The sequence below is a fragment of the Centruroides vittatus genome, unplaced genomic scaffold (assembly GCF_030686945.1).
Source record: "Centruroides vittatus isolate TY-2023 unplaced genomic scaffold, ASM3068694v2 contig_575, whole genome shotgun sequence".
Classification (NCBI taxonomy): Eukaryota; Metazoa; Arthropoda; class Arachnida; order Scorpiones; family Buthidae; genus Centruroides; species Centruroides vittatus.
In genome coordinates, this window is record NW_027122344.1 from 762977 (window position 1) to 790011 (window position 27035).

The 27035-nt window shown below is 30.9% G+C and overlaps 1 protein-coding gene across 1 annotated transcript in view; it reads left to right on the forward strand.

Annotated features, from left to right (window-relative positions):
- Invadolysin (leishmanolysin-like peptidase, invadolysin) overlaps positions 1–15717 on the forward strand; it is an 85544-nt gene extending 69827 nt beyond the window's left edge. Inside the window, exons 10-18 of the mRNA XM_067274942.1 lie at positions 583–690; positions 760–836; positions 4378–4488; positions 6589–6721; positions 7906–7995; positions 8105–8174; positions 10565–10698; positions 14710–14862; positions 14935–15717. Coding sequence (XP_067131043.1) covers positions 583–690; positions 760–836; positions 4378–4488; positions 6589–6721; positions 7906–7995; positions 8105–8174; positions 10565–10698; positions 14710–14862; positions 14935–15108 — 1050 coding nt within the window. The 3' untranslated portion in view covers positions 15109–15717. The remainder of the gene's footprint in view (positions 1–582; positions 691–759; positions 837–4377; positions 4489–6588; positions 6722–7905; positions 7996–8104; positions 8175–10564; positions 10699–14709; positions 14863–14934) is intronic.
- Positions 15718–27035: the final 11318 nt, after the last annotated feature.

Genomic DNA, 27035 nt, shown 5'->3' on the forward strand with positions numbered 1-27035 from the left:
TTATGATAGATTTATAAAGATTTAATATTTTTTAAACTCACATTGATAAATTTAATTTTATCGTATCGGGGGAAAAATTAAAGAACGTAATAAAAATAAAAAAGTAAATTTAAAACCTATTTGATTTTTAATGAAAAATTTGTTTTATATAAAAATTTGATTGGGAAACCTTACTTAATTTATTTCTCAAAATTAACATTAAAAATCCAAACAGATATTGATTGATAAAATTATATTCTTCACTTCTTTAGTATTTTATGTAAAGATGAGAGTTAGATAGAATACAGTGTTAAATAGAACTTCCTGTTTTTGCATCTTCAAAAATAATATTTATTACTCTCTCCATTTTTAAATATTATAAAAAGAAAATTCTTACAATTACATATGAAATAAGCCATAATTTTGTATCTTAATTTAAAAAATAGACTATTTTCACATTCAGATATATTTATCTAAATTCTCCAAAATGCCCAGAATAATTCATGAAAATTAAAGCAGTTCTCATTAAAGTTAGATAATATATGTATTTGCATTAATTAGTAAAATGGTTTAATTTTTTGTTGTTATTTTTTTAATTTTTAGGAAGAAGTTAGAAGACAGTTTAATTGTTCATTTCTTGAAGGAGCTGAATTGGAGGATCAAGGTGGTGACGGAACTGTACTTACTCACTGGGAAAAGCGACTTTTTGAAGTACTTTGTATAATTATTTTGAATACTTAAAAATAAAACTTTGCTACTATTTATTATTTTATATTATAGAATGAAGCTATGACTGGAACACATACTCAAAATCCAGTATATTCAAGAATTACATTAGCTTTGATGGAAGATACTGGGTTTGTTTCAATTTTATGATATATATTAGAAATTCATCTTTAAACATTAAATGTAATAATAATAAATATATTTTGTTTTTAAATCAAAGATAATTATAATTTTATACAAAGTTATATTTCTGATAAGTGAAAATGCATGAACCATTACTACATATTATATAATGCAGGGTGTTGCACATAAAACAGATTCCAAATGCAAAATGGTTTTAAAGTTTTATTTGGTATTAAAAAAAATGATATTTTTAAGAGATGTGGATGAGAGATGATGAAATTCTTTTTTTCTCTTCTCTGTAAACCTTACAAATTAGAAGTGCTATATTGAAATTCTCAAATGTCCAAAGATTTTCAATGACAAAGACTTTATTTGTTTAGTTTATTGTTACAAATGCATTTTGGAACAATGTATATTTTTGTTCCCTCTTCAGTTGCTATTTAATTTAAAATAGTTCTTACAATTTTTTGAATTCAAATATATCCAGATTGCATCATTTGAAATCTTGTTAAAAAAACCACTCCCGTATCCATAATATTAAAGAAACAATTTTAAACATTTACTGTTTCATACTATTGTGTTACACTGATATTTTTCACAATTAAAATAACATTTTGCTATCTTATTACATCATTATTGATGTATATAACTTTAAAACTAGTTTAGAAACTACAAAATGGCTCCAATTGTAATTATTTTCATTTCTATTATTATTCTATTAGTTTATCATTTCATATATGAAATTCATAAATTATTTTCACATTACTGATGATACCCAAATTTGAAAATAAAATATTTACTTAAGCATTTTTGCTTGTTACATTTGAGCTTCTTCAGAATGTACAGAGAAAACAATGGAATTTGATTGACTACAAATTTTTAAAATTTTAAACCTAAAAATTACTAGATTTACACATAGATGCATATTCAGTCCTATAATGGTTGACATTAAAAAAGTAAGTAAATAAATAAATATACAAATTAATATGGAGAAATAAATTAACATAAATGATTTCAAAATTTGGGCTGATGACCCCGCAAGCTTTATGACATTTCATTAAAACAGTTTCCACCAAGGATTGGAAAATGTATATATTATTTTTACACTTCCAATCTGATGTAAAACCTTCAGAAACTTAATCTTGTCAATGGAGCTATTACCTCACGCATATGAAGAAGTTACTGGTATTGTTCTACACCATTTATCTACAACAGCTGTGTAGCGTCAAGGGTGTTGTTATTAATAGTGGCTTTACTGTTTTCAAATTTTATTATGTAAATAATAAAATTACAAACTAAATTCCTCCCATTGCAATTGCAAACTAGGTTTACACCAGTATCTCTTCATTTATGGGCCTTTTCACATATCGTTTAGCTAGAATGTTACATTCCCATCAGTTAAAATTACCTATTTCTCAATCCCTGCCACTACAAAAACTCTTTTCTAATGATAAATACATGGACAGCAATAGAAAAGTCTGATGTGTATAGCCTACCTCTCTGCAAATGATGTCATGATATTGTAGTTTACATTGGTGCCATGTTAGATCTCTGTCTAAGCATGTCAATGAACACAAAACAGATATAAAAGTGGAGAGGTTAAGTACTGCATTGGCAAGATTGGAATGGTATAAAAATAATACATACATCTCCTAATCCAGTCACCCTGTTCTCAGTGGAAACCATTATAATTAAATGTTAAAGGGCCTACAGTCCAAATCTATAAAATATTAAATATAAATCTAATATTTTTTGGATTTGAAATTTAAAAACTTCTGTGCAATTGAATTCCTTGTTCTTTCTCTACATTCTGAAGAAGCTTGAATGTAACAAGTAGGGACAGAAAGAATAGGGGTTTTTGGCTGAATACCAAATACTGACTAATGAATACTAAATATTTGGTCAAATAGCAGCTGATTTATTTGAAACTGCTTGAAACAGAATGCCTAGACTTTAGGCCTTAGAACAGCCATGGCCAACAGTATTTGCCCCTGGGCTGAATTGGAAAGAAAGCTTTTTCACGGGCCAAATGAAATATTAAAATTAAAAAATGTTAAATACAAAAACAATTCATTTAAGTAAATAAATGTTTAAATATATTAGTAATTTGTGTGCTTTGCTAAAAATATAATACTAAGTTAAATTGAATATCACCTGTATATCTTAAACTACTGTCTAATATAAATTTAAAATACATTATTTTATGATAAATATATTTATTTTTTTTTTTTAATATTTATTCTGGCACTATCACACAGACGAGTACAAAAGTTGTAAATCTCTAGAATGGAATTTTCTTTAAAAATAAAGAAGTATCGCAAATCCATTCAACTAATTATTGGAAGTTAAATAGCTAATATTGAAAGATTAATCGTAGCCTGCAAAAAATCATTAAGCAGGCCGGGTCTGGCCTGCGGACTGTATGTTGACCATGTCTGCCTTAGAATAAGATGGAGGGAAATGTCTTTATTATTGAATAAAAAATAATAATTCTTTTAAAAATGAAAAATTAAATCTTGCCATTGAGGTCTGTCACTTTTTGGCAGCCCCACAAAAAGTTATTTAGTGAATGTATAGTATGTTCAGCAAAGCTAGAAATATTTATAATAACCAACAAAATTGCTTACTTCCTATGAATGTAGAAGCATTAAATGTTTACAATTTATCACTCTGGAATTGTGATTTTAATAAATGGTCTTGAGCAAATACTATTTATTAATAGTTATGTTTGTTATAGCATTTAAAAACATTGTTATTTTTATTCTATTTTGTGTTTTATTTTTTTCTTCCTTTTCTCTCTCATTCCCCAAAGTAAAACGAGATTCTAAAAACCAAACTATTTGGCTGAATAAAGCATTTGATCCAAATACTGAATATGCATGTTTAATATTAGGCTGAATACTGAATGATGCTGAATATTTGGTCCAACACTAGTAACACATAAAAATGCTTAATTAAATATTTTATTTTGGAATTTGGGTATCATCAGTAATGTGAAAATAACTTGTGAAACATTTAGTTCCAAGAAGTTTCAACACCAATTATATTTATTTGAAGTTTATTATGCTTATAATTATGCTAAACAAATTAATTTAGTATTAGACATAGTTGTTAGGTGCTATCTCTTATTAAATTTAATAAATAATTTAGAATCGGCTTGGAGTAGGACTCGAACCCAGAACTCCCACTTACCCAATACTAAAGTATTGAGCTTTGGGATGTTAATTATAAGCATATACATATATAATCAAATAAGTAAACAGATTTTAAATTCAAAAAGGCTGAAAACCAAATGAGTAATAAATGTGATATTGTAATTGGATCATTTGCTATAAATACCTATAATGATTTTTGCATTTACTAGAGTATGTTGATAATTGTAACTGTTGTAAAATTAATGATTATTTATAGTCATAAAATTTAATTAAATAAAATAATGGTAGAAAACAAAATAATAATATGTAATAACTATAAAATGTTAATCGTAATTTGTCTTCAATAAATATACATCGTTACATTTTTAAAGATTATATTTTTTTTATAATTTAGATGGTATTTGCCAAATTATGACATGTCACAACCTCTAAAATGGGGACATAATTTGGGGTGTAATTTTGCTATGAAAAGTTGTAAAGAGTGGATTGATACTAGACGATCAAGGTAAATATATTTTATCAAGTACATTAATCATTTTACTTATTAGAATCAAATGTTGTTCTATTCTATTTCCTATGAAGTGGCTTCAGAAGGTCATAATGTATGCCAAAAGCATTCAAGTATTTTCTGTAATTTCTACACACAGAGGAGTGACTGTTCCACATCTGGACACTTTTTGGTTTACAGTTATTTATTGTGAATTGAGGTTGTGGAAAATTTAATTATACACTGCCAAAGCACTGTCCATTTCCTAACTTTTGAAGCTATCATTTCGGCAGTATCAAACGTAGGTTTCCCAAAAACAATTTTTCAAAATGAAAAATTGTTTTTCTTAGTGAAATTCCTCTTCATACAAAAATTTTAGCCAAAAAAATTCAAATATCATGCACATTTTGTAAAACATTTAAAATTATCATTCTTGTGTTCAAATACAGTAATTAAAAAATAATTTGAGAATCAGAAAAGTGACACTCATTTGACAACATAAAAATTTTAACATATGCTTTTAATTGAAAGTGGATATTCTAAGCTACACATGCTAATAATAGTTATGTCAATGTTAGCTAACATTCTATCAAGAGAGATAATAAGTGATATTAAATAAAAAGGTTCTTGACTGGATAAAGGATGAAGAACCTACAAGTATTTGTGGTGGCAGCTGGCAAATACAGGTAGGCCTCCTACAACGTGGTACCTTTACAACACGTTTTCGCTCCAACGTGGTTGGAAAAACGCGGAAATTTTCTTACAATGCAGTTTAGGGTATTTAGAAACGAATTATCTTTCATATAACAGAAAAATCACAACGGATCACATAAGTGCAGTGGAACTTGATGAAACAAGCACAGATCTTGAAATAAGGCCAGTCAAACATTCTCAAACAACTATAATAAGTGACAATGAGGACTGAATTTGTGAGCATAACATTATGTTTCTTTTTGATTTTGACTTGAAATCATAATCTTTTTAGTTTTTATATGATGTTGAATTTTATTTAAGCTTTTTATGTACATAAATTTAAAAAATGATGAAAATGTTGCACCATAAAAGGCAGTTTTTCTCTTTTTAAAACTGAATCCCAGTTTTTGTAGTAAATTCGTGTCTCCTATAATGCAATTTCCCACAACACCATATTTTCAAGGAACTTATCTACCGCGTTGTATGAGGCCTACCTGTATATCATTTATGTCAACTAAACATTTCTTTTAATCTGTGTTTGTAGATATCTATGAATGATTTTTCCCTTGTGAGGTATGTGACAAGAAGTTTGTCACCAGAAGCAGAATCATCTGCATTCTTACTCGGGCAATACTTTAACAGTGGCATTTTGAAGATCACTCCTATCTAGAAAACTTATTAATGATTAATGTTCAAACGGTACAATGCTGATGCAAACCTGTTGCAACATAAAATTTATTCCACCAATGGGCACATTTCCACTATCAGATGCATCCAGTAGTAGAAATAGGATATATTTTTTAATATGCGATGCACTACAATAGACATATTTCTTTACAGCTTAGTTGCAACTGGAATGCTGCAAAACATGCTGAGACTTAAATCTTACAAGTGTTGCCTGAAAAAGTTAAACAACAGTCCTGAAACTGGTTTACCACTTTCTATGTCCGTATGGTTCCTCCATCTTGTTGAAGTTTGTACCACAGATTCAGTACATGGATACCTTAGGAAGTCTCTTGATGAAATACATCATGAAATTTAAATTGTCCATTGATGGAACTGCCTGCATGTGGAACAGTTTCTCCTGTAGTTTAAAAAGTTTAAACTTAAATATATTGTTATTATTACAAATACTTTCTCACAATTGAAAATAATGGAGTCATTTCCAGTAACATCAATATTATGGTATTTTATTTATTTAGATTGTGAATTATTTATAAAAAAAATCTTTAAATTAAATTATATGTTCTGATATCATTTAATTTTTAAAGTTTATGATTAGATACTAATAATAAAGATTTTTCATTAATTTCTGAAAAATTAGAATTTGTTTAAAATTTTTCAGAAAATCAGCCTTAATCTGGTCTTATTTGAAATTTAGTTACTTATAAAATACATAATAAAATAATTCTTAAAATTATTTAGAGGAGAAAGTATACATCCTTATTGTGATAAAGTGAAAAGAGATCCTTTAGAAACAGAATGTACAGATAATAGAGATTCTGTGGCTTTGTGCAATTTGGTGGAACATGATCAAGAGTTAGATCCTAATTTTCAAGTAAGTGAATCATTTATTTTTACTGATAATGACATTAAAAATATCTATTAGCTTATTAATACAGTAAGATCCCCTTAATGCTGATTCGATATAGCTTTCGATATAGATTTTAGGCTTTGAGCTGACTAGTCTGCTCAAAGCCTAAAAAAAGCTCAAAATTTACGTTGATTCAAATTATCACTGCATTTCATTGATTCGTATATAATACGATTATTCCCAAACACAAACCAATCAGCGAAAGGTGTCAATTCATTGTAGTGGTGTCAATTCAATGTGCTGCATTTTTTAAAAATCTATATTTGTTTGGTGCAATTTTTGAAAAAAATATAACATCATGGATGCCATAAACAATATCGATATTGCTTAGCAAGAATTAACTGATAAACGCATGAACGAAGTGTGGAAAAAGTTAGGGATGAAGGTATTCAAGGATTCTCAACAAGAAGAGCCTATCGCTGTATTGATTAGGTTGACCAAATTGTCAACCTAATCAATATAGCAGGACTAGGAGATGTAAACGGGCAGGATATTGAGGAGTTACTGCAGGTTTCTTGTGAGAACGTTACCAACGACGGTCTTCAAGAACTGGCAGAACAAGGAATTTATGTAGAACTGGAAAATAGAGATTCTGAAAATGAAGAACTCAAAGAATTTCTCTACAGATTTCCTTAGTAAAAGTTTGGTAATGATAACTGAAATCGTTGATTAAATTGTAGCGAACGATTCAGATTTTGAAAGGAGTGCAAAAGCAAGATGAGGCATTTTGGATACAATCTGTTGCTACCAACATTTGCTGAATGAAAGAAAAAGAAAGCAACAAATGATCATCACTAGATGAGTTCATCACAAAAAATAAGAATTTCAGAAGAGCCAGGACCATCACAAAAAATAAACTTTACATTTCTGTGTTCATATGTTTGTGTGTTATTTAACATATATTATTATGCAAATTAATATAAAAATAACTTAAAATTAAAGTAAAATCTGTTTATTTTTAGTTGTGTGTTCTCCTTTTCCTATTTACTCTGTGTTAAAATGACCTTGTTTAACATTGTTTTGTTTAGCGCTTTGTCATCCAGGAATGTATCCCCTGCGTTAAGCGGGGTCTTACAGTATTTAAAAAAAATGAATATATTGTAAATGAAGTAAAAATTATTGAACAGTTTAACTTAATATTTTTTTAGAATTTTGATTCTATTCCTGGAGTGCCTTATGCAGATGTTGGAAGATATGGAGGTTCAGTAACTTTGGCAGATTATTGCCCATATATTCAAGTGAGAAACTACTTTTTTATTTTGAATAAATCTTGTAAAATAAAATAATAATTTTAATTGCAATTTTAAAGAGGTTTAAGAAAACAATCAAAAGTTTAATATTTTTCAGGAATTTACTTGGAAATCAAATGATATAATTGTTCGTGGTTCACAATGCCGATTTCCACAAAATAATCCACGTAAGCCATTATGAAATAGTCTTTTTTATTTTTATCATCATCTTCAATCACTTTAAACCTTTTTAATTAGGTTGATTTTTCTTACAGCAAACTTCAGGCTTAATGATGTATAATTTTTATTGTGCATGTTTTAAATTTTACATGTGCATTTTGGGCTAATGTATTATCTTAGCCCCTCTTCAGTGATATGAGAGAATTACACTTTGAAACCACTGGTACACAATCTTAAGACATGAAGTATAAGTAAAGTACACTTTGTTTGATATTTTGCCAGAATAACATACTTAGTACAGTGGTACCTCGGTATACGTCTGCTTTAGAATATGTCCAATTCGGAATACGTCCTGTTTGGACGAAACAAATTTTGCTGAGTATATGACTTAATTCAATTATATGCACCATCTATGAACAAGTAGCACTATCAGTGTACTAGACCAGACTAGACATTTGCGGTGCCACGATCTATAATTTTGTTAAATTTCTTCCGATTTTAATTTGTAAGTAAAACTTTAATAAAAATAATAATCATGAATTGCAAAAAGGCAAATGAAAAGCAACAGAAAACTAAAAAAATGACTAGAATCACAATGGAACTGAAAAAAGATTGTTGAGAAATATGAAGGTGGCATGCGTGGTCGAGATTTAACTGCTGAATACCGTATTCCGAGAATGACGATATCAACAATTGTGAAAAATAAAGACATTATTAAACCTGCTAATGTTGCAAAAGGGGTTAAATCAATTTCTAAACAGAGATTGGAGACATTAGATCATGTTGAGAAATTGCTTTTGCTTTGGATAACTGAAAAACAGTGTGCTGGCGACAGCATATCAGAAACAATTATTTGGAATTATTACTATAATAACTTTAATTAATAAAAAAATAAATTTTATTATAGATTTTTAATGTACTCAAACAGCATTTCAATTATTTTACAACCCCATTAATATAAAGTACCATATCAAGAGGAGTTTTTTTTACATGAGAATGGATTAATCATTTTTACATTACTTCTTATGGGAAAGGTTGGCTTGGTATAAGTCCAAACATCAGGAACTGATTAAAGTCGTATACCGAGGTTCCACTGTACTTTATAAAAAATAGTATAGTACCTTTCAAATAAACCATTGTAAATTTTTGTGCTTACGTTAAGGAGTGAGTATAAGTGAACAGCTAGTTTTAACTTGTTTTCTGCCAGAAAAAGGAAAAATGATGTTAACTATTATAATCCAGTCAGAGTATTAGTTAAAGTGCACTACAAGTGTTGTCCTGTTAAATCATCAAATGTAGTTTTACATCCATTCAAAAATATACATTGATAAACATAGGTTAACATTTATAAAACAATAATGTTCTTACTAGTTTGTTCAACCACATGTTAAACTGTAAATGTTTGTGGTATAGCATTATAATTTAAACATTATATGCCACAATAAAAATTATACATCATTAAACCTGGATAATGTTTGCTGTGAGAAAAATCAACCTAATTAAAAAGGATAAAGTGACTGAAGATAATAATATTAATACACCACCCCAACAAATAAGGTCTTTTTTATTTATTAGTAGTAAAATATAGACATACAAATTATAAATTTTATCTTTTATTTTGTGATAGTTTTTGGAATATAAAATTTAAGTTTATTAATTATTAACAATTTACACATTATCTTTAAATTTAGATAACTACTGTTTTTATTATTCTTATGCTTTTTATATGTTCTAGTCTAATTATTCTAAAATAATTTAAAATACATCTATATTAATCTAACATGTTAGTTGAATCTGATTAATTATCCAATAGATTTATTTTTACTTATATGAACTAAAAAAGATTTGTTATTCTGGATAAATAGTTTAAAAAGAATTAAATTTGACAAAAAAAGAAGGCAAATAAACATAAGTATCCAAAAGCAAGCGGAAGGAAATTTCATTTGTATTATTAGTGATATTTTTTAATAAAAAATTTATTTATATTTCAATAAACTTTAAAATTTTAATTATTTATATCGTTGTAATATTTATAATTAAATGAAAGCATAGCAATCAAATTCCAACATTTGTAAAATTTGAAAAATATTGTAGAAATGAATTACAATAAAAACTGTATAGATTTAGAAATTCTTTTTTAATGGTAGACAGAACATTTTCACATTTTGCAAAATCAGCTTAAATTGTTAATTAATCCAATGCCTTGATTATTTATAGATTTTTCTCATTTTTTTTTAGCTTATGCTTGATTTTCAGTATAGTCTATATTTAGAAGAAAAATTAAAATTACATGTTATGATTTAGTTATTATTGACCAAATATATTTTGTAATATTAATATACTTTATATTCATTATGTGAATATCTAATTACATCTTTACAATTATTTATACATTTAGATCCAGAAAAGAATTTTGCTCTTGAATATTATGGATCTGGATCCAAATGTTTCAACCATAATAAAGTTATGTGGGAAGAAAGAACTTGTTTTCATGTTAGACAATGGCAACATTGGGGAAGTGGCTGTTATAAGGTATTATTTTACAGGAATAGATTTAATGAAATAATTATAATTAATAATAAATTTTTTGAACTATTAATATATTTAAATTATAAATTTAGATTGTGCTTTAGTAGACATCACAAATTACATATTATAGGTAAACCTAGTTTAATGCAGTTAACACACATTATTTGCTGGATTAAGAAAAATGCTAATTGAATATAATAAATAATAAGAGAAATTACAATTATTCCATCAGTATATCTAAATTTTAAAAAAGTATTGATACATAATATAATCATATTAGAGGATAAAAGTAATAAAAAATAATTGCATAAATATTTCCTTAATGCACAGATATACTTTATTCAGCTAATATTTTGAAAAATATTTAATGTTGTTTGAACAGTGTTAATCTTTTTCATTTCCTTATACAATTTGCAACAGGTGCATTGCTTTATCAAGATTTTTCTGTACATCTACATTTTTTTTTTTTCTACATTAGGATCTGCATCAAACAAAATTTTCTTGGAATGCATAATGTGATCAAAAGCCAGTTCATCTTTTATTTTGGAACATTCTCTTCTTGTTTGCACTCCTATAATGCACATGTTACTAGCAGTGACACTGTTGTATGCTCTTGTGACTTTTGTGGTTTAAATTCTTTTTCTCAGATTTGAAAGAAAAATTTCAGCAGCCATAAAAAAAAATTGCATTAACTGATTAATGACCTGTTTAATTTGGAAATAGTATAATATTTTCATTGTTTGTCTGTTACAGCTACCATCTTCAGTTTCTAGTATAGAAAGGAGCAGCTGAATTAACTCACTCTCCTCACAACCAACCCAATAATTACTTCAAATATCAAATGAACGGTTGGATTCCTTTATCAGGCTATTAAGACTAAATAATTAATTAATTTAGGTAATTTGACAAAATTTAGTTAAGTACTAACTACAGTTGGCAACTTAACTGCCAAATTACTTAGTAATTATTTAGCTTTAATAACCTAATAAAGGAATTCAGCTGTTTGATATTTCATTCTCTTCTTTTTAATGTTTAATATCATAGTTTTTAGCAATAGTTTTCCTAGTTGCACTTTCTCAACAAATGAGTTATTTCCACTTTGCTATTATCAGAATGACATGTTTTCATTGTTTGATATAGAAAATTTTTTTATCACCCATAAAAAGATAGAATAAAGTTGAAAATTAAACAGAGCACTGCAAGTTGCATAACTTTCCCAGTCATTATAAGATTTTAATAAGTCAAACAACTACTGGATTACATTGGGCTACTTTTCTGTGATTATTTTAATTAATTTCCAAATAATTTGTCACCAGTGGCAAGGGGTGCCATTTGATGATAGAGAAGCTGTTTTTTCCAGTTTTGTCATTCCATAAAAATTTTAGACAAAAGTAAACAGTTTATTTATTTTAATTCTAAAATAGATAATTGACACAAAACAAAGTTATAAAAACTTGTTTTTATTATTTTTTTATAAACTAAAACTATTCGGAAATTTTTTCCCACAAAGTCGTTAATTATTTTATCATAAAAATTGCTCGTCATTGATTCCGTCAAAGTATTTAAAATCTCTTTTTCTATTGAAAACAATGTTAGTAATAACAATCTTTTCTCTGACTTGAGTGTTCCTTGCGAATGTATCAATTTGCTTCATGGTTGAAAAACTGCACTCAACAGACGCACTCGTAGATGATACCATAAAAACTAATGATATTAAATCATATAATACTTTCAGTACATTTTTGTTGAGATTGTCATTAATTATAATATTTTTTATGTCTAAGAGTGACTTGCCAATATAGTCTGGACATGAATATAAATATTGCAATTCACTGTGTAATTTAGATAAATCAAAAAATTCTCCATAAAATTTACTTAACAAATTAAAACTGGTTTTGGAAAATTGTTTTTCATAATATTTAAAATCATTAACATCTAAAAGTGATAAAAATTCTAAAGATTTTGTCTGAAAATCTGTCAATATAGCTTTGTAAAGAAAAATACATAAAAATAAAATCTTTTTTACTTTTTAAATCTTAAAACAATTCACTTAGTCAAATAGTTCCCTACAAGTGGCTGATGGATGGAATCATTATATGACATTTTGGTGTGTAGCATCCACTAGCTAAACAGCGAGAAGTTGGTGCTCTATAAAGCACATGCGTGAATGCGTGTAATCTGGCTGCTTTACACGAGTCAGATATTTTCGCCATGGAATCTGTCCCGTATTCGACAATACGGTGCTTCCATTGGGAATAAGCATATACAAATTTATATTTGAATATACAATAGCAATCTTATCATTGTTTTTTGCATGTATAGAAATTTGTAATAGAATACATAAATTAATATTTTATTATAAATGCATTAAGTAATTCAAAGTATGTTAAAATATGAAAATAATTGCACAATATGTATTTATATTTTAGAAAATACAAGGGAAGCTGTGCTTCCACAGCTTCCACGAAAGGTACGCCACTGTTTGTCACTAATATTAATATATTGGGTTTTGAGATTTTTCTATATGTATACTTATATACAAATACAAAAATCTCGAAATCTCTTACAATTTTAATTTATTTATTATGATTAACATTATATGTGATGCCATCTGTTATAAAAACTTTATTTTGCCATTTTATAATTACCCTCAAAATTAAGTCTATATTTTTAGAGATGAGTTTTATAAAAAAAAACTAATGCTAACAAGTAAAATCTTCATTAAGTCCACCCCATGCAAGATATGATCATCCCATGACCACCCTTTTTTTTTTTTTTTAACTCTTTTCGCCCTGTGGGCACTAAGAGGGCCTCTTTTAGTAGGCCCATTATGGGTTTGGCCAGGCCCACAATGGGGCGACCGGGTGGTGAGGGACGGGGCCCAACATATCCGAGCGGACCACCCCCCGAAAAATTCCTGGGGATTATTCGACCCGTTCGGATTCGATCCCGGGTCCCCCAGAGCGGTAGGCTGCCACCTTTACCGCTCGGCCATCCGGCCGTCCCATGACCACCCTTAGACCATTCACAACTAAAATTTAATAGCATCAATGTCCAATTTCATTTCTTAATCTTTACCTCAGCCTGAAATAATAAACATAATAGATGCCAACATACACACACAGAATTTTTTTCTGTTTTTTTTTGAGTTTTCTGGATTCAGGAGATCTCAAAATGTAGCAATTTGCAAAAAAACTCGGAGGGTCAAAGTTGACACAATTTCAATACTTATATAACAGGCGGGAAAGTAAAAATGAATATATGGGCTGACTATGAGTTTAGGAAGCATAATGATTTAATCAATTGGAAATTTGGATAATTGATATTCTACAGTAATTGCTTTGTTCGGTTTCCTATTGAATAAAAATTGTTTCCATAATTATATTTGTTTGCTGATTGATTTTTAATTTATACTAATAGGTATCTCTTATTTGCATTGTAAATTGATCTATTAGACTAGTAGAACTTATATAAATAAACATTAGGAGAAGACAGAAAATTTCAGTCTTCTCAACAGAAGGAGCTGGGATTAAGGGACAATATAAAGATTAATGATGTAGTAACTATCCCTAAAAGAATAGTTTCTAGTACCATTAATCTTTATATTATCTTGCACTTTGTAAATTCTATTTTATGATGATTGATTATTAGTAATAATAATGAATTAACTGACTGACTACATAATAAATCAATTTCCATTATTGCATTTTAACACCACAAATGTAAAAGTGCTATAAAAACAAATACATTTTATTAAGTAAACACATTAATTTATAATATTTATATCCCATTAACTTTTAGTAAAAGAGTAAGGTTAAAAGATTACACATAGTTTGGTCTTTTCTTCATAGAATAAAAATTTTTCTAAAATAATTCTGGTTCATATATAATAATAATTTAAAAAATTATCTTCCTATGTTATATAGAGTATAATAGAGTAAATTTATTCTGATGTAGAAACACAAACACTTAGGAATTTGTTTGCGTATGTTCATTTACTTTTTTTCATTTCAGTATCACTGTAAAGACAGACGTCTCCATATCGAAGTAGCCAATAACACGTACACGTGTTTTTACGAATCTCAACAGTTAAAGATTCAGCTTCTTTACCAGAACTGGTTGCACATAGGAACCATCGTCTGTCCATCTTGTTCGCAGATATGCAACGTAAGTGACATTTTTAATACATTAGTAAAAAAGATTTGTTTAATAATCATTAACTTCTTTTATTTAATGTAGGAAGTAGGCATGGAATGCGAACCAGACGCTGGAAAATCCTATTACCTTTCTGCAGCCAAAAACTATCCCAAAGACATTTTAGTGTGCAGTTCTTGTCCATCGAATCGTTCTTGGCTGCACACGATACATTTATTGACGATTTTAATTTCACAAAGGATACTAGATGTTAGGTGAGAGGCAGTTAATAGTAGTCTTTCAAATTGATGAATTACCGGTTCGAAGGTACCGCCCGCCATCCACTCATTCCCCACGAACTTGAAATTCGGGAGGAGGAAATCCGGTCTTGGGATAATCCATTCTAACTCTACGCATTCCATTTTCTATTTATGTAAAGTTTTATCCACTAGTTCGACATTTTCCATAAAAGAAAGACCGGTGGAAGATGTGGATACTTGTATTATAATATGATGTACAGTTCGAATATTCTGTGATAAAAAGAAATGACTTTACATTTGTGTCACGTATAGTGAAGAAAAATTTTTATTATTAAAAGAGGTATATATGTATATATATATACTTAAGAGTTTATATGTATATGGATCGAATAGAGACGCTGAATCTTACGATGGAGAGGTCATTGCCGGTCGGATGCTCTACATAGAATAGAGTTTCCGTTTATTTATATCGTACTTCGTTACTTAACAGTTTTTTTCGGATGAAACGAATTACGTATAATAACTATTGTTTATGTTGTAAACTCGTTTGTAATTCTTTACTCGTTTTTGTCGAAAATTCTTATAATGTATTTTCAATAAATTTTAAACTTATTTAAAGATAAAAAAAGGACTTCAAATGGATTATTTTTTAAAAAATAACCTTTAATGAACGCATGACCGCTGAAAATTCCCTACAGAATTTTCGGCTGTCAAATTTAAAATAAGAAATTCGGATTGTATTAAACATTTCTTACGTCAAGAATAAAAACATTACTTTTATGCTTTTTTAGTATCGAATTCAAAAAAACTTACTTCTTGGTCAAGAATAAAGGACATACCAAATGTGACTGAAGTGATTCTCTAATGCTGTATTCTTGCAAAAATGATATAAAAATATTACGTTAGAATCGTTAAAATTATTTACTGCATGGAAGTTGATATACTATAAGATTAATGCAACTGACAACAATAAAGGGTGACATCACCACCACAGAGCTACCTATGTTCCCATCTTCATATTTTAGGTACTTTACTTTCTTATATTTCAACCAGGGCACTTTTGTCGAATATCAGGAACCACATGAAAAGAATATTGTCATATTCTTTTCATGTGGTTCCTGATATTCGACAAAATAAATAAATAAAAACGTATTTTTGCATTTCATATCTAGGCGTAGTAAGAAAAAATGTGGGCATGTTTCGTAATGCATATTGGATAATTTATCCAGAAATGCAAATGTACCAAATGTCCAACCTAAAAAGAGTGGCATATTGCAGCAGCTGCCATTGCACTGGAGATTATATAGCGGTCGGTCGTACGTTTACAAACAGCTGTGGACAATTACGTCTGTCATCGGCATGGGAGGGCGCAGGCTATCGCTTCAGTTGAGGGAGATGATAATTTCCAAAAGGCAAGACAGAGAAATTTCCATAATCAACCGTACAAGCCTTCACCGAAGGATTGTTACGCGCTGAGTAGTGGTCATCCGAAATGTATAGCCGTAATAGAGAACTGACTTCTGCGCCGATTAGTTCTACGTAGGGTTTCTCAAATGAGATCTCAGTTTTTTTTAAACCCGGGAAATTCTTCTCATTCTGGGAAATCCCGCAACTTTCTTAAAAGTTTACTTTTTTCTTATTTTATGTTAAGGTTGTCGAAATTTTGCCAATAGAAAGTATAATTAACTCAAACTGTCAGAATACATTTATATTTATTAATTTTAAATCTACTTATTAGTTTTTTTAATTTTTCCTTGTTATGGCATGTTGCAAATGGTCAATAATCAATATGTAGCTTATTTGTGGCAGGACTCGAAAATTTTTTACTTGTCAGAAGCTGTAATATCTGTCTTAATTTTTAACCATACCCAGTAGCTTCAATAACTGCATTATGCCAGGTTGTGCAAATTTGGCAAAGATAGAAACAAGCACAAAGTCTGCAAGTATGAAGTTTTTCTTCATAAACCTAATTATTAAAGCCAAATGAATTGCCAAATTATCGAGCTATAAGCTCGATGCCGCTATTAAAGCAGCCGAGGCAGACAAATCAAGAATATTAGAGAGCAAAAGAAGTACTGCAATCTGGAAAACGAACTAGAAATCTTCCAGGCTACAGGTGAAAAAACACATAACATCCGTTTTCTCTTAAATGCATTAAAGATGATTCCATTCACATCAATTGAATTGGAAAGAACATTGTTGGTAGCAGAACTTTTCATTACTAAAATAAGAATCAGATTGTAAAAAGCAAAGATGGTCAATACTCCAATCACTCAATCTTATTATAAAAAATTTACGATATTTTGTACTCGTATTGTGTTTTATTTAAATCACGAAAATTACCTTTTATGTTCATTTTTTTAAAATTTTCAACTCAATTTAAAGCATTTTTATTGTTGTTGTTGTTGTTGTTGTTATATGCAGTTTCCAGCAAACTAATAAATTTTTTCTATTTGTGAAAATTTCTACGTAATTGACAAGACCAGTGGCGTGCCGTCATTGGAAGCGGTGGAAGCGCCGCACCCACCTTCCAATGACCGTCCCTTGTATTTTCTAAAATATAAATTTTCATATTTTGACGTTCAAAGTACGTTAAAATATGAAAATTTAGAATTATAATACTTTGAATTAATTAAAATTAATATTTTATTATAACTGCATTATGTATCTTATTAAAAAATTCTATACTATATGTGAAAAAAAACGATAAGATTGCTATTGTATATTCGAATGTCAGTGGCGGAATGGAAGCGCTTCCGAGACAGCTTTCACGGCGAGAATAACTGAATGGTGTAAAGCAGCCAGAGGGCATTGGCGCGTGCGCTTTACAGAGCACCAAACTCAACCGGTTTAGCTGGTGGAAACTACACACGTGTAACGCTTCCAACGATTCTATCCCTTAGCCACTGGCAGGGAGCTATCTGACTAAGTGAATTGGTTAAGATTTAAAAAGTAAAGAGTATTCAATGTTATTTTTATGTACTTTTTTTTGCAAAATTATATTTAATTACAGTATAATTTTTAAAAAAATTATAATTATGTTGACAGATTTTCAGACAAAATCTTTAGAATTTTTTTCATTTAGATGTTTTTCATAATATTAAAATTATTAACAATTTTTCCAAGCGTGATTTAATTCTTTAAATTAAGTAAATTTTATGGGAAATTTTTTGATTTATCTAAATTACGTAGCGAATCGCAATATTCTTGTCCGGACTATATTGACAAGTAACTCTTAAACATAAAACATATTACAATTAATGTCTATCCGAACAAAGACGTACTAAAAGAATTATATGATTTAATATCATTAATTTTTACGGTACCATCTACCAGTGGGTCTGCTGAGCGCAGTTTTTCGACTACGGAACGAATTCATACATTGGCCAGAAACACTCGGCGGGAGGAAAAATTGTCGCTAGCGTTGCTTTCGATAGAAAAAGTGGTTTTAAATACGTCGATGGAGTCGACGACCAGCGACTTTTATGATAAAGTAATTAACGACTTTGCGGAAAAAATCGCAAAATAGAGTGTTTATAAAAAATTAAAAAAATAAGTTTTTCTATCATTCTTTGTATCGTATCAATTTGTATTATGTATGTATTATTTGTATTTTAAAACTAAAATACATAAATTGTTTATTTTTGTCATTTCCAGTATTTGTTTAAAACTTTTATGGAAATGTGATGTACCGAACAGGTCTGACCAGTAACGAAAGACGCGAAAAAACGGTTAATTTAGAGAAAAATTTATTAGTTTAAAAAAACAGGTAAAAGTCGTTTGTATCGGACACCCATTGTTTATATCAAACTGCGAGGCAGAAACCATAAATCGCGGAAGGAAGTCGTCCTATGATCGGTGGAAGATCGAATTCATCTTCGATTATGACTTTTCTCACTCTCCAGGTAAGTCTCGTTACGTTTAGTAACCAGGGACCAACCACTCGGGAAGCGTGATTGAGGAAGAACGACCAATCAAAATGAATGAAAGAACGGAGATTGATATAATCTCCGACAACCGAGGACACCTCGCACTCGGTTAACGTTCCGAATAACCAAAACGCCGTGTGCCAACGCGCAAAAAAAAAAAAAAAAAAAAAAAAAAAAAAAAAAAAAAAAAAAAAAAAAAAAAAAAAAAAAAAAAATACAATTTATCATCTATTGTGCCAACCTGTAACCCGTGCCACTTCGGACTTAGACTGTGTCCCCGACTCCAACGGACGAAGTCTCCCCGTGCCTTACAGACTCGTCAACGCCACCGTCCCGGGGCCACCTTCGATCGACCATCGAAGAACCACATCGACGCTCAGGACGTCCGAACGGCTGATTGCCCTAAAGCAAACTATTTTGTACATAGTGTATGTTTATTTTATGTTAAAATAAACGGTTTTTGTCAGATACTTGTCGTCTTTGTCTCTACGGCCACCACCCATGTACGAATGGGCCCTAGACCATTACTGACGCGCAATTAACTGATTGCCCCTGGAAGTCGGCTTCTTACAGAAACACAGCTTCCCTCTCATCAAATGTCACGGCACGCCACTGGACAAGACTGTCTTGTTTATAAAATCGTACTGCCTGCTGTGTTACCAGCTTAGAGTATGAAGGAGTACAGTACATGTCAGGAGTTGAAATTTGGCACAGAGTATTAGGTGTCCAAATCATGCGCACATAAAAAAACCAGACTTGTAGGTAGTCAGAGGACCGAGAATCGAGTCAAAATAAAATGCAAAATGACGACACTACAAACAGGCAGTAGTGCTAAATTTGCGCATGCGTTGCTCGCAGGGAAGTTAAAAAACGAATACAGTAGAGCGTCGTTTATCCGAATCAATTGGAAACTGGGGTTGTTCGGATAACCGATTATTTACGAAAAAATATATTAACCTATCCCATGTTGAAATTTTTCTCCGTTGCGTGTCGCTTCGTGTTGAATTTTCGTCGATTTTAAGCCTAACGAAAATCTTTATAATAATCGTGGCTATTGTATCGTTAAAAAATTATTTCTTTATTTTGTACAAACAAAATAAATATATTGAAAAATATAAAAACAAAAAAATTATACTTTAGAAGTTAATCTAGTATCAAAAACGTTCGATTCAGCACGAACAGTCCGACTGGAAAGCTTTCGGTTAACCGACGTTTCAGTTGACCGGCTTTCGGATACGACGCTCTACTGTATAAATAAATCGAATTTTGACAAACAAATCTTTAAAAATACCCATTGGGGATACTATAGATTGTACCCTATGGAATTTCGGGACCGAGATGAGCTCAACGATACCCTACTTTTGGACCGGAGGCGAAAAATAAGAAATTTATCACACTTTTTTCGGCGATCGCGCGATGATCGGGAGTCGCGTCGCTCTCTCCGTTAAGCCTATCGCGTGTTTAAAATCGTCTACCTCAAAACTATCGATAACTGGACCTAGAGAATTACGAGATTGGATACATCAGTGCTTCGAATAGGATTTGCCTAGAGTGTAAGTATAAGTTTAAGCCTATGGGGAACTGCAGCCTTCGGCTGCGAGAGGCAGCGTCTCCTCGGCGGTCGGCAATTGCTGTGCTCGCCCACCTCGTCGTCGCTGCTTCGGCCCCGCGCCCTCGGAATACACGAGAACCACCACCTAGGTCAGGGATGGCGAACCTATGGCACGCGTGCCCAAAGTGGCACGTAAGAGAAATCATCTGGCACGTAACGTATCATATGATTTCTGTCTTTTTCAAATCATCCTTTCTGTTTATCATCTGATCATCTTTTTTCAGATTTTTACATTTATTCGAATTAAAGCGTATTCGTTTAATTTCTTTAAATATTGTTATTCGAAGTCTAAAGATGTTAATGCGTGCCAATGTCTTAAAGATAAGTATGCTTACAATATGGCACGCGGACTCAAAAAGGTTCGCCATCCCTGACCTAGGTTATGAACAGTAAAGGATGAATCACTAACCTCCGGGAGGTCCATCGGGAGGACGAACAGCCTTGCCTTTCACAGTAATTTTTTTTAATGGTTTGCAGACTTTACCGCAAGATGGCGATACTAGCAACTACGGTGTCGTCTGCATGATAGCATTAAAAAGTATAACTTAAAAAGTATGGCGACTTTCTTGCTTTTTGTCTCCGGTCCAAAAGTAGAGTACCGTTGAATTCATCTCGGTCCCGAGTTCAAATATAAACTCAAAGTCACGAAATTCCGTAAGGAGTAATCTATAGTTCAGCCATTCGGATTACAAGTGTGTCTTGTGGGTTAAATAAAAAGTTTAAAACACGTTTTCCTTATTAATTATAAAATTTATTTCCTATTGTTAATTCTCAAACTTTTCTAATGCACGTAGAGGCACGTAATACTTACGCGAAGCTTTCGAGTTAATCACAAAGTTGTAATTTATTTATTAAGGTTTAAGCAAACAACTTACTGTTTCTTCCACGTTAAAGACGGCGACTTCCGTCCTGCGCACGCAAATACTAGATTCGTTAGATCACAGTCAATAGATTACCTGTGTAAGGAACTGAGTCCAAGCGTTATTTTTATTTTATTATTATTTCCGTTTTATTATCTTTTGTTTGGGGCTTATGTTTATTTAGGACGAAGGTTCCCCACCACTCTCTTGTTAGTAACGAAAAAAAGAAGATAAAACAATTCACGGAGAAATAAGCGCCGTAGGAAAAATCTTGCGCACTTGCGCTGCCCAGCGGAAGTAAACGGTCCGCAGAAAAAAAATGGAGGGGGAGTCCCCACACTCACTAGTAAAGAAATACTTGATAAACCGTCTTAACATCCCAGAAAATTATGATAAATACTTTGTAAACGGTTTATAAGCTTTGTCGGAAACTTAAAGCTGCCAGAAAAGAAAATTAATGTTAGCAACTAAGTATGTAAATAAGAGGAGTAACTCAGCTGAAGTGTGACGTATAAAACCCGTACGTTAACCGAAGACGAGAAAGATGATTTCCAAATCGAGGCGACTTTGAGAGCGAGGTGAATTCGAAAGCGAAGTATTTTCTGATAGAAGTCCAGATTGATAATTGGACGATCCAAGGTGTTAAAGAGGAATTCGATTGACGATTTGAAGATATCGAAAGGATTGAGGAAATAGGTTCTTCGTATAGTGAGGTGACGGATAGACGTGTAATTAGTAAGAGATTTTGTTCATAGTTTCTAAGTATTTGATTTGTCGAATTTTCAAAGGGGAATTAATATTAAGTTAAGCTAAGTAGCTGAGTTTATTGTCGGGTTGACTTGTTGATTTTCGTTAATAAATTTTGTTTGGATTATTGACATTTGTACGTAGTACATTCTAGTTACTAATTAAATATATTTGACCTTTTTGATTTGACTTCATATTTATCGTTATTATTACTAAATTTTTTGGTGCACGCGTAAAAGGCCTGGCAAACTAATCTCGAATCCGCGTGAAGTACCCGTTAGGTTAACGGAAGTTTTACCGACCGCAATTAGTGTAGGTTTCCTAAGATACTAAAAATAGTACTTTACATCTGGTCACCGACTGCAAGCAACGCCACCTAGGAATAAAGCCTCCAAACGCTTTCAGCAATCTCGTGTGACGTCACTACTAGCGATCCTTTCTAACGACCACTTCCAAGCTGATCGTATCGAACACAGTTTTTCAGTCTTTTGTTCTTCGAACTGGATTTATTATTTCTTTCAGTATAAACGATATGCCTCGAAAGTCTTGTGTACCAGCTTGCAAAGGTTGGTTGAAGTCAGTGTTACCAACCGTAGCGACTTGTCGTCACAATAGCAACTTTTAGAGGAACGTAGCGACGTACCGACGACTGCAAACAAATCAGCCAAAAATAGCGACTTTCGAATTTTTTATTTTGAAAACTATAAAAGTAAATTTTTATTTCTCAAAATTTACAGACTTTTCTCTACTTTATAGCGCTCTCAGGCAACTACTAGTATTATTACGATAGACAAAACTGTAGAAAAATCTAGAATTAGAATTACGGTGTGCAGAGCTAAAAATTTGTAAAAGTAACATTTTTTGTAACAAAAATAAATCTGCCCGGGAAATTTTTCAAATTGCTAAATTGAAAACGTGGTAACTCCCGAATAAAATCTTAGTCCCGAGGTTATAAAAGGCGTGCAGGCATTCTTATAAAAGTTTATAAATATATCGTAAAAAATATATTCGTTTTCGCGTACATTTTAATAACATAATTAACGATAAAAAGTAATTTGCATTATAACGATAAATAATACAGGGTGGGCCAACGAAAACGAAACGGCAGAGTGTTCGTCCAAGCAAATCGCTCGGACAGGTCGATTTTATTCTCGAGGGGACATCTTACGCAATAAAGTTTTTGCGAATCTGAATATTAACTAAACAAACATTTATTTCGAAAAAAATGTTATTCATTTTGTAATAACTAAACAGAGTTTCTAAAAATTTTTTGTTGTCTGTTGTATTCAGAATCGCAAAAACTTTATTGCAAAACATGCCTCCTCGAGAATAAAATCGACCTGTCAGAGCGATTTGCTTGGACGAACACGAACACTCTGCCGTTTCGTTTTCGTTGGCCCATCCTGTATATTATAAAATAAGATTAATATAAAAATGATTAAACGAAAAGAGGTCGGAAAAAAGTGTAAAGAGAGAACATTTCATTCAACAACACAATATTTAATTTATATAAAAAATATATACAAAACAAAGATTTTTATAATGTATAAACATAACGGATTGACATTCGATATCACTCCTAAATGAAAATGAACTCAACCGAGCGGGAACGGATTTAAAGAGTTAAACTATTAGCCTCTAATTTTATAAAACAAAGTATTATCGGCTTATGATAATATTGAAACTCTGGATGTATATAATCCACATAATCTATTGCCTATCGAAGATAATTAATGATTAAATAATTCGTTTTCAGTTTTACTTAATTTTGAAATGTCTAAAGTTTTTTTACCAAAAAGCAGTTAGTGAAGCGTTTAAAAGACTTCCGATTGGAAACCTTTTTATAAAAATTTAATTTTTTGAATAAAAACAATATTTTTAATGCCAATAAAATATGCGATTTAAAACAAATTACTGAAATTATGAAAATTGACATTAATGTCGACACACTTGAAAATGAATACAAAAAAATTAAACTTTATTTAAAATTTGAAGTCGCTGAAAATACTTGTGATTTATGGACCCAAATAGCAGAAATTAAAAATTTCAACGAAGAGTATTTGTGCTACCTGTATAATGTTTTTAAACAAAGTGTCTTAATTATTCCGCATGGAAACGTTAATGTGGAACGAGTATTTTCAATGTTGGCTGACATTAAAACAAAAAAAAAAAAAAAAAAAAAAAATCGTCTTGGAGTTAAATTAACTTCGGCATTGTTAAGAACTAAAACAGTTAAATAATACAAATTCGTGTTGTACTAATTACGAAATTACTCAAGAACATTTTTAAAAAATCAACAAAACTATTTATTTGTTTAAAATAAGAGAGGCTGACATTGAGAAACAGTCGTCGTTGGAAGACGAAAGCGACTCTGATTGAAGTCTGTTTGTTTGTTTTAAAACTTATATAACAAATGAAAAAATTAATATTATAATTATATATCGTTCGTGTTGTTAACAATTCGATTATTTTTTTTTAATTGTTTTTTAACACAACTATTACAATACAAGAAAAAAGTTGTACACGTATCAATAAATTTGTTTTGTAATAAAGCCTTTTGACGACTAGAAAATTTGTTTGAGTAGCGACTTTTTAAAATATCTGTGGCGAAATCAGCGACTGTTATTTTAAAATATAGCGACATTTATGAACGAAAAGTTGGTAACACTGGTTGAAGTTTACTATCCGGGATCATCATGGCCGTCCTTCCGGAATCTCGAGTACAGGTGCGATAAGAAATGGTCGGTTTCAGCAAACAAGAAAGGAAACAGTGGGGACGCACGTTCTAACTTAACCTATTCTAATAAATTACCATAATTATTACCAACCAAATTATTAGAATAGGTTAGGTTTTTTTAACTCTTTCTGCCCTGTGGTCACTAAGAGGGCCTCTTTTTAGTAGGCCCATTATGGGTTCGGCCAGGCCCACAATGGGGCGACCGGGTGGTGAGGGACGGGGCCCGACATATCCGAACGGACCACCCCCCGAAAAATTCCTGGGGATTATTCGACCCGTTCGGATTCGATCCCGGGTCCCCCAGAGCGGTAGGCTGCCACCTTTACCGCTCGGCCATCCGGCCGTCGAATAGGTTAGGTTAGAACGTGTCCCCATGTTTCCTTTCTTCTGTTTGCTGGAATCGGAGACGAGCCGCCATTTTGTCCATCATAGGTAAATTTAACCATTTATTTATATTTGTAGTCTTAATTATGTAGTTGCACTCGATAGTATTTTAAAATAAGTTAGGTTATTTTATCGCGTGAACGCGTTAGGTTAGGTAGTGACGATGATGGTCCCAGATAGTAAACTTCAACCCTAAGGGAACTATGCAACAGGACCAAAAGTTAGTGCTTTTAGTTTCCCTTCAGATGAAGTTTTACGGCAGAAATTGATATCTGCGATTCATCGAGACAAGTTTGTACCTACAAAACAGTCAGTGGTGAGTAATTTTTTTTACCTTTTTAGATGGAATAAACCTCATAAGCAGGCCAGTTTTTAACTGGTAAACAGTACGTTAGAATAGCTTACTTTGTTTCAGCTCATAAAGGTAAGTTTATTTAATGAGAGAGAGATTCTTTTTAAATTGCTGTGTTCCTAAAAATTCATGTCAATCTATATAAATTCTTTTGTTTCAGATATATTCAATTTTTAAGACATTTATATGGAATGGCTATTCCAGCAGGGAAGATCCGAATTAGAAATTAGCAAGTATAAACCAAAGTTTGTTCTGCTTAGTCTATACAGTAGAGCAGTGTTCCGCAACCATTTTATGCTTGTGGCACATCAAAATAACTAAATGCATTAATTAATAAGCATTTAATCGCTAAGGCATTTAGTTATTTAGATTTTACTCATTTAGTCATTAGCAAACATGCCAACGTGCTTTGTTTCCGGGTGCAATTCCGAATATCCTAGTGAAAAAGACGATAAAAGGCGTTTTTTAAGAGTGCCGAAAAATCGTTTGGAACGCTAGAGAAGATTCGTTTCACGTGAAATAAGAAATTAACCGCAAAGGCTCGTATATGTAACGAGCATTTTGAGGATCAATTTTTAATAAAATCATTCGGCCACCCAATTGATACCCAATTAGTGCAGATTGCGCGCGATAGATGGGCACCGATTCCGGATGCTTTTCCATCTAAATTTCCCAATCGTCCATCTAAGTATTAAAGTGCCTCAAAAGCGATGTCCATCGGAAAGAAAAACTGCAGTTGTCTCCAAGAAGAAACAACTTGATCTCTCGTAGATCACGTGTTTTACAGTAACGAATGCACGTGTTACATATTTGATTTTTCGTTTTGTTTTTAAGGTATTGGGCTTGCTTTTCCTAAATATGTCGAAAGCAATGATCAACTACCCAGTACTTGTAATGGCAGTGACAGAAGTGTGACAACATATACAACTCATATTAACGTATACATTTTTTACACGTGAAATAATAAATAGTTCACCAGTAAAAGAAAATCAAAAATTATAAAAAATTTCAAGTTTGGCATAGGTATAGTAAAAAAAAAGCCATGGCTTTGACCATTTTTGTCAATTTTAATAAATTTTTTCTCTATTGTAAAGAATTAATAAAAAATAAACAATGTCAACAAAATGTAGAAATTCATAAATGTAAAAAAATGTTCTGAATATTTAATGTTTTACAAAAACTTTCTGTGAAATAAAAAAAATTATCACAAAAATGTAAATAATTTTAAAGATGTTACTCATAATAGAGATTGTATTAACACTTACATGTGTTTTGCATAAACTTCATTATAAAAGTCATAAAACTTAAAATTGTTTTAATGCAAT